This window comes from Gymnoscopelus microlampas, assembly GCF_963454915.1.
Source record: "Gymnoscopelus microlampas genome assembly, chromosome: 10".
Classification (NCBI taxonomy): Eukaryota; Metazoa; Chordata; class Actinopteri; order Myctophiformes; family Myctophidae; genus Gymnoscopelus; species Gymnoscopelus microlampas.
The window spans coordinates 29,601,829-29,611,277 of record NC_139947.1 but is presented as its reverse complement, the minus strand read 5'-3'; the positions used below and the strand labels follow the sequence as shown (position 1 = coordinate 29,611,277).

At 41.6% G+C, this 9,449-nt stretch overlaps 1 protein-coding gene across 3 annotated transcripts; it reads right to left on the bottom strand.

The window, feature by feature from the left end:
• Positions 1 to 1,570: 1,570 nt before the first annotated feature.
• On the bottom strand, positions 1,571 to 9,303 carry LOC311053945 (uncharacterized protein). Of its 3 annotated transcripts, none has more exons than XM_084069754.1 (6): positions 9,124 to 9,303; positions 8,031 to 8,263; positions 5,874 to 5,995; positions 4,365 to 4,567; positions 3,775 to 3,852; positions 1,571 to 3,444 (listed from the first exon to the last, which is right to left on the bottom strand). In XM_084069754.1, exons 1-6 carry the CDS (start codon positions 9,228 to 9,230, stop codon positions 2,901 to 2,903), a joined length of 1,287 nt encoding a protein of 428 aa, XP_083925880.1. In that variant the 5' UTR covers positions 9,231 to 9,303; the 3' UTR covers positions 1,571 to 2,900. The 3 variants fall into 3 exon arrangements, with proteins under 3 accessions (XP_083925880.1, XP_083925881.1, XP_083925882.1); XM_084069755.1 differs by having other exon boundaries at positions 8,040 to 8,263; XM_084069756.1 differs by having other exon boundaries at positions 8,046 to 8,263.
• Between the last annotated feature and the right edge of the window lie 146 nt (positions 9,304 to 9,449).

Here is a 9,449-nt window from a genome sequence, read left to right as displayed (position 1 = left end):
TGAACCAGACTTATATGTCTCAAAGACCCCCATGCTCCTGTGGTAGGCTACTTAATTGTCCCAACGCGTTTCTAAAACAAACATTGTTGTTGTCCTTTCAAGTTGGAAATATTGATTATTATTATATCAAACTCAAAATATGACACAAATATCAGTGTTATTCAATCAAGTAACCCAGGGGTCTTCAACAGGGGGTCCGGGACCCCTAGGGGGTCCTCAGAGTTACTACAGGGGGTCCTTCAAATGTTTGTGTGATATGATTTTTCTTTTTTACCTTATCCACTTGAACCCTAGCATCCCTTTTCTGAGGAGAACTTTAGCCAAAAAATAGCAGATCTACAAGCTCACAACGCCTCGTAGATCGGCTATTTTTTGGCAAAGAGGTGTTTGGTGTAGAGGGAAAAAAACAGCAGACCAAGTAAACAAAAAAAGTTAAATCTGAAACACAATTTTATACTATATAGAGGGGGTCCCTGCTTCATCTCTCTCAGCTAGGGGGTCCTTGGGCTGAAAACGTTGAAGACCCCTGAAGTAACCTATCATTAAAAGGGAAAACGGAATCCTACTGACTACTGACCCTGGGTGACTTTTCGAAAACCTTCGATGCTGTTTTTTAATAAATGGCTAGTGGTGACACAGCCTTTGCAATGCTTACATATGCTATCAATTCCACCAAAAGCCAACCAATTCCGTTAAAATGGCGGAGGATCAGAAAACCTTGAAGCAAAAATGAGTAAAAGCACAGGGTCTCAATTCCTGTGAAAATCCCATTTACCAAAAAAAAAAAGAGAAAAAAAGAACCCTGCAATCCATTCTGGCAACATCACGAATGAATGAACCCAAAACATCGCAGACATTCAGGGTATCATAATCAAACCGACGACGTAAGTCATTATTGTCAACTATTTATTAAACCATGTCAATTAAAAGCGCCAACATTTGATATTTATTAAACCGACATAGGGTAGCCTACTGCTGTTATCATATTCACAAGTGCATGCCATGCGCTATAGCCTAATTTGCGAACCAAAAGAAAAACTGTGACACCATACCATGGGAAATTCTCACACTTGACGGATGTCTGTACCGATAAGCGGATGATAATTATACAAAAGAAATACATGCATTATTGCTTATACTGATCAATTCAGGAACTGAATTTGGCTTACCAGCTCTGTCTCCTGCGGCTCCGGATCTCCAACAGCGCATGCGTCTACACACCACAGCCTATGCTCAAACAATATAACATTCAAAGACTTGCATTCGCACCACAATGGTCGATTAAGACCATAAAAATACAGAGGGTGTCGATTCATATTGCATACAGTCAAGGGGGTTCTTGGGAGTCTATATGCTAAAAATAAAAGCAATGTTTTCATTTGGAACCCCCCCCCCCCCCACACACACACACACACACACACACACTATATTGCTGCTGTTCATTTCTCCAGAAATGCCCAGCCCTTAATGTTAAACCATTTATTATATAATTAGAAAGATATAGGTCGCGGTGTTACTGCAGTCTAGAAGTGTCAATCGTTGAGTAAGGAAGGCAACACCACAAAGTTAATGTTTTCATTAAGAACTTTAATTAAATGTACAATAAAAATGGACACGTTTCTTTGACCACAGAAAGATCAAATTTATAGAGAAATCACGTAACACGGTGGTGGTTGTCATATTTGCCAATAATATCCTAACATGGCCACATACCTGGGCAACTATCATCGAGCTGGGAGGAGGCCAGGGGGCAGACCAAGGAACAGATGGGGTGGGGGGTTAGATCGACATGCTGGCCTTCAAACACCTCGGGATCCCCCAGTTAGAAGAGGTAATGTGGCCTGGGATTCTCTGCTTTAACTGTTACCTCAGTGACCCAAAAAGTGGATGAAGATGGATGGCAACTATTGAACAGCATCTGGGGTTCAAGTGTCTTGCTCAGGACACTAAGCCAGGAGGAGCAGAGGATCGATCTGGGAACCTTCGGCTTCCTTAGCAGCCACTCTATATACTGAGCCACTGTCGCACTTGGAACATAATTCTTTGCACATTATGCCTATTGATTTGAACATATTTCTGATTCACATGATTTATTAGCTGTACACCAAAAAATGAAAACAAAGAGGGGGGGGGGGGGGCTATGGATTGTCAAACCCTCGCTATCAGAAGATAATACACATCACTGAAAAATCAGACACTGAAGATAGTTTAAATGGCATGAAACGAGGCATCTCTAGAAAATTTAAATCCTGCAAGAAATTATGAAATAGTGGGGACATTTTTAAATAGACCACTCACTGCAGGCACCTGACAAAACAAGACTCAGGCGGAGCAAAGGAGGAAATGGACAAAGCCATCACGTAAGCTCTATGTACAAGATAAAAAAAAAGAAATTGGGATCTTTGCACCACTTGTTGACCAACGAAAATGAAGCTCCAACCTTCCTTGTGCCTTCTAGTATGCAGTTTAGTATGTTATTTAGCATTCAGGTTATGCAGTTTAGAGTGACAAGACGAATGGTACAACAGGAATGCACCCATTAAGGCATGGAGAAAAAAAGAAAAAAACTGGTAAAAACAAAACCCAATTCCATATCTATTTTTTCCTACAAGCATGCACTTGAGCCTGAATCAAAAACACAATGACTACAAATCCTAGGAAATACTAATGGACAGGAGAAAAATAAATGATAGCTAACCCATACATACTCGCTAGCATATTCCAATCATTGGTATTATATAATCTAGGAAATGCAAATCTTAACATGAAGCAAGTGCACACTTGTGGGAGGAACAGATAAGACAACTCAGGAAGCATGAGCAATTCATCAAAACACTGCCTGTTACAAATAAGCATAGTAATCAAGGAAAAACTAAACAATTATCAGCAGCTGAAACAGCCTAATCCTGAGAGGCTGATCTAGACCGTGAACGAGACCGGGAGCGGGACTTGGAGCGCGAGGCAGAACGTTTCTCAACAGATGTGGCGTGTTGGTCCTTAGCTTCCTGAGGGGAAGGGGAGCGGGAAGCGGACCTGGCTTCACGCTCGTCCTTGCCGTTCTCCACCGGAGACGGTGAGCGGCTACGTGACTTCTTTGGCGAGCGGCTACGTGACTTCTTTGGCGAGCGGCTACCTGACTTCTTTGGCGAGCGGCTACGTGACTTCTTATCAGCCGACTTCTCCTTGGAACGGCTGCGGGAATCACGCTCAGACTTCACCTTGGAGCGGCTGCGGGAATCACGCTCAGACTTCACCTTGGAGCGGCTCTTTGAGCGAGACTTTGACTTGCGCTCTCCAGAGCGGGAACGGGATTTGTGGCTGCGGGAACGAGAATGAGACTTGCGGTTGCGGGAGCGAGACTTGCTTTCGGGGGACTTGGAGTGAGACTTCCTTCCAGACCTGGAGCGGGAACGACGACTCCTCTTGTTGCTACGGGAACGAGATCTGCAAGGAATAGTTGTATAAATATGCAATTAAAACCATGGCTTTAGGAGAACAATGTTCAAATAATTCAACTTCAAACTTCTTTATTATTATGTATATTGACATTACTATGAACGTTTAAATAAACTGCACAACAAAGCCTGTAGGCTGACCAAACTCCCAGAGACTTATGAAATGTCTTACCTAAAAAGCCTCTAAAATTCAGTACTTTACTCAATTTCTTTTACTGTAACATTGTATTCCAAATTCCATATTGGAATATGGAATTATTTTCTCAAACTAAAATGATTCTTTACGTTTACTGCATATACAAATCAATCCTAATCTCACCTGGAGCGGGATCTGGAACGGCTCCTGGAGCTCCTGCTCCGACGGCTCCTGCTGCGGGAGTGACGGCGGCTTCGAGACCTGCGGAGGACAGATGGGGAAAAGGGAAACAATGAGCAAGGAAATTAATAAAAACATTTTCAGGTGTTTACTTTGCTGACAAGGGTTAAGAATAGAGCAGTATATGACTTTTGGAGGCCTTGAGCAATTATAAGTGTTCTTTATGTCTGTTATCTCAATTTTAAGTAGATTTATTTATCAGCCACCCACTGATTTTATACTACTCTTAAGGTTGTTACACACCGGGGCGATTTTTTTCGTGCGAATAATGCGTTTTTTTTTAAAAACCTTATAAAGTCAATGGCTCCGTACATGGAGCGAAAAAGCGAAGCGAAAAAGCGTCTTTTAATTATTCGGAACGAGTCCGAATTTTGCGTATATTCGCTATTTTCGTCGGTGTGTAAGGACCTTTACCGTTAGACTCGCATTATTGTTGCGTGTGTTCTTATATTTAGCTGTTTATGACCAGCACACAGAAACTATGTTTGTTTAACATGAAGAGGGGAATCTTCCACTGGAGGCCTTCAACTCACCTGGATCGGCTGCCGGAGTATGATCTCCGTCGGCGAGACCGGTCCTCCACCAGACGTATCTTTCTACCATTGATGTCTGTGCCGTCCAGCTTGTCAATGGCCCGCTTCAAGTCCGATTGGGAGCGGAACTCGATAACGCCCTCGTTGGTGCGCTCCTTGTGGGCGTCTGCGTAAGTCACCTCTCCTGCCTGGCGCATGAAGTCCTGGAATGGCACAAGATTTGGTTGGTTTACATGCCAACATGATCAAAATAAAAAATATGACCGCCCCGAAAACTAAATAAAGTTAAATATGATAACTCGGATTTGAAAACAAAAAACAATATCTACCACCTCTATTGTGTTCTCACCGTGGTGTAAATGGTCTGAATAAATAAAGAATAATGAAGAAAAGTACCTCTGCTAAACAATCTATCAGCAGATTAGTGTTGCTCAATTTACCACTTGCTACCCTATCTCTGGTACATACGACGTATCTGACACCATCCATAAATATACTGCCCCCGCCCCCCACACACACATTCCCGCAGTTCTAATTTACAAAGGTCATGGTGCAGCAAAGCGAGCAGCTACATTGGCACAAATTGACAATTCAGGCATGCAAACTGGGTAGGGATGAGAAAGGTGACAAGATTTTTCACATTTGAAATGACAAAATGGAAGACTAAATAAAAAAAACACTTTAGAGCAGAATTATTTTGTTCCGGCCATGGTAATGCATTAGATTAAACTTGAGGCAAAAGTTGCATCGGTGTCATTACACCAAATGCAAAAGTGAAAATATTGACACTCTAGTGAGTATTACTTTTGTAGAACACCAAATTGTATCCTTTAAGAATGTAACAATTCAAATGCATTCCTCCTTACTCTCAATTTATATACTAACATCTATTGGTGTAATGGCAGACCTGAATAGCGCTGTTAACCTATTAAAAACGGGAAAGCATCAGTTATTTTAGATTTTTGCATTGGCTATTCAAAAAATAGCGCGTCACTTCGTGCCACACTGCGAGCTTGTACATCTGCTATTTCTGAACATTTTTGAAAAATCTTGCGAGAACTACCGATTTAGAAAGCATTCGCAGAATCGGCCTCAGGTCTTAATGGGTAAAATGTCTTATCACATTATGCATATCTTCATTGTATCAAACAGTACAATAGACAGTTGTCTGTCTATTTGACAGTCTCATCGTACCATAATGTTGTAAAGTGTGTTCCCAACTTCCCATGTTACAGAATGTGGTTATGCACTGCACCTAACTCTCAGAGACTTATTATAATGGTGTCCAATCATGTGCATTGGAGCTAAGTATGCAGGTTTTCATTCCAGCCCAACACTACACCAGCCCATTTCATTAATTAGCCCCCCTTCTCTCTGGTTGAAGGTATGCCAATTAGTGAGGCAAGCTGTAGAGTTGATGGCTGAACGAAAACATACATCCAAGGCCCACCACTGCTGTATAAGCTACTGTACATGGTAATTCAAATGACTCTTGTCCAACATGCTCACCTTCAGGTCCTGCCAGCTGCAGCGGCTTGATAGGTTCTCCACAATGAGCCGGTACTCTGTACGAACCGGAGGCCCGTACTTATCCCTGCCAGTGCGGCTTCGGCTACTGTAACCACCGCTACCTTTAAACACAACAGGAAATGGAGACTGTCAGAGAGGAAACAAAGACAAAAATGCTGTTTCTCTCTCAAACTGACACAAAAAGATCAGCCTGATTGATTAATCGTGAGCCAGTGACTAGCCAGATAGAGTCCAAGTTGACCAATAAGATTGGATCTTGAGAAAAAAAAAAGACCTTTTGTTTCCAGTTTCAACAATAAGACAAACCTTCAGTAAAGTGATCTACCAAAGCTGCTGCTTGGGCTCTTAAAAGTTTGTACAGGTCAGCGTTTGGAAGTTGTTCACTGCTGCAAAGAACACCACTGCATCTGTTTCCAGCAACGCAAAGCCTTGTCTGACTCGAGCATAACACACCGGTGATGCTTTTAGCTGCATTAACAAATGGACAGTGATGTTCTTGCAAGACCTTTGAACCCTGAAAAACAGATGAAAAAGGTGGGGCATCCACATATGTTGCTGTCAACAACAACGTTCAGTCAAATTAAAGAAAAACGAGTCAACCGCAATAGATAAAATCTTTTGTACCATCTGTCCAGATGTCATTCAAGTTCAATTTCTTTTCCCCCCCATGTGTTCACTTACTTACAAAATCCACTAACATTTCTTGCGTGAGAAAAGATGTTTTACTATTGTTGCGGCACTTTTTTGCTGTCAACATAGAAACCAATGGCAATCCTCACCATCACCCCTGGTCTATTGGCAAAAGGCTGCTGTCATCATGGCTTCCGGTTAGGTCAGCCAAGGATCAAGAGGGGGCAAAGGTAGGTGACACACACATTGTAAGGTGAAAGCCAAGGCCAAACGGGACAGGCAGTCATCTTTAGCCAGTCATCTTTAGCCTCTATGGACTCTCAGCCTCAGCCCGCAACTGGACTCTTTCAAATTGAAACATCAAGGACTTTTGTTAATGTTGAATATATATAGATGTAAAATAATTATCATAACTTAAGTAAAACATGTACATTTGACAAAAAAATATTCTAGACTAGAAACTGCAAGCTACATGAGATGACAGAGTAGTGTTTGCAATAAACATACTCAAGGGCAAACACGCAAAGAGATGAGGCCATGAAAACTTAACCTTCCAAAAAAAAAGGAGGAAAAACAAAAAGGAAATGGATACAGCATTGACCAAGTATCGAATATCACATAAGGCTTTGTAGTCCATGACATAAAACAAAGTCTACTAGTGTTTAGGCCTGTCACAAGAATTACATAATCGCCTAGTGTAATTATTTGAGATATTCGCAATTATTTTGCATAAACGGCAGTTTCCATGTTGAAAGATTCTCATAAAATATTTTAATATTTTCCAGAAATAGCAGATCTACAAGTTTACAACGTGTCAATTTGAGACGTAAGCTTGTAGATCAGCTATTTATTTTTTTTGGATTAATATCATTTCCTACGTATACTATTATGGCAGTAATTTCTTTGTATATTTAAGTTATTTGTCATATCTGCCCTGTGGAATGTTTGATTACAAGGCCTAAAGGGCAAAGTGAAATAAAAAATGTATTCCTTTGTTCCAATGTTTAATGCCAAAAACACAATTAAATCGTTAATCGCAATCATTTGAATGACAACTAATCGGTGACAGTTCCACTAGAGTTCACTTATTATAGAGGCTGGACCTCAGACAAGGGCTTTTGTTAGGTCAGACCTAAAAAATTAAATAAATACAAAAGTCAAGTCTTGACTTTGCTAAACCACAGGTGAACTTCACTCTGTTAGAATCATTACATAACATAAAATATAGAGTACTGCCTGTACTAAAGGTTATTACGCAACGGGCCTTGCATAACTACTGATATTTGCATGCACTGCAGGTCTTGTCAAGTGAAAAAACTTGGCATGTTTTAAGAGCTAATCCACTACTGGCATAAAATTAACATTTGATGCCGTACCTGCGAATTTAAGAATCAACAGAATGGTTTCTCCACAGCGTCTCTAAAGAAATAATTGAGAGTTGTGTTGTGTGTCGAGAACGTATCTGTCTCCAATGGGAAGGGGGAGAGGGAGTGTGAAGGAATTGACTGCACTTACTGCGACCACCACCTCCTCCTCCTCCACCACCACCGTAGCCCCCACCGCCGCCGTCCCGTCCTCCACCACCACCACCACCACCTCCTCCTCCGTAGCTATCCCGGTCTCGTCGCGGTCCACGGGCATGCTCCACGATCACCCGCTCCCCGCACAGCTCCTTCCCGTTCAACTCATACACAGCGTCGTCGGCATCTCGGTTATCCTCGAACTCCACGAATCCGTACCTACAGATGAGCAGAAACAAATACAACTATTAGTGATTAACTAAAACTGGCGTTCGTAGTTTAACTACCAGGGAGGACAGGTTTGAAAGTGCTTAAAACCACCGTCGTGAGTTGTTGTTGCAGGTAGGCCTCACAATTATTTTGGCGTAATCGTTATAATTGTGTCCACGTTGAAAAATGTTAGTACATTTTCCCAAAACAGCAGATGAACGCGTCACGAGCTTGTAGATCAGCGATTTTTACATTTAAAAAAGTTATAAGATGATTAAATATTATGTATTTGTATAGTCAAGTTATTTGTCATATCTGCCGTGTGCATTTTTTTTATTACGAAGCCTAAAAGGCAAACATACATTAAGGATTTACTCATACGTTTCACTGTATTTTTTTTCTTTTTAAACACATTTAAATCGTTCATCGCAGTTACGTCTTTCACATAATTTGTCAACTTAAATTTGAGACAGCCCTAGGAAAGCTAGCAACAACTCCCCGTCGTGAGTTGTTGCAGGGAGCACAGTAATGTTATGTATGCCTGCATGGCTCAGCTCAACACGACGCCATTGGAACACAAAGCGCCATATTGGCCATGCACATTGTCCAGCCACACTGGCATGGGAAAGTTGATATCGCTATATATATCGCTGAATGATAATATAGTTCGTTTTCAACAATGATGGGTGTTCAAAAACTACAACATATATTCCGAGGTTCTGATGAACTAATAGTTTAACGCGTAGATACCGAGTCTTCCGGGGAGTTAGCACTGTTAGCATGCTAACAGCTAGCACTGTTAGCATGGCCGGGCTAACGTTAAGCTAACCCGCGTTTTCCAAAAATTGCACAAACGAAGAAAAACTCACCCATTTTTTAAATCAATTTCCGCGACCTTCCCATATCCGCCGAAAAATCTCTGGATGTCTTTTTCACGAACATGGTAGCTCAGTCGTCCGATGTAAATACGAGGCATGGTTATAATTAGTTGTCGTCTCCTCCAGCACAACTTGTTCGCACGAGCGACCTGCTGCTGCCTGTTGTAAAGAGTGTAGATGAAGAGGAAGTCAGTACCCCCACTCACTCGCTCACTGGCATCGTTGCCATGTCTGCTTATTATAAGCGACGTTGGGCTTGTTTCTAAAGTGTAGTTGCTTATTTTGGGCGTTGTTGTGTAATATAATATTGTTTAAAA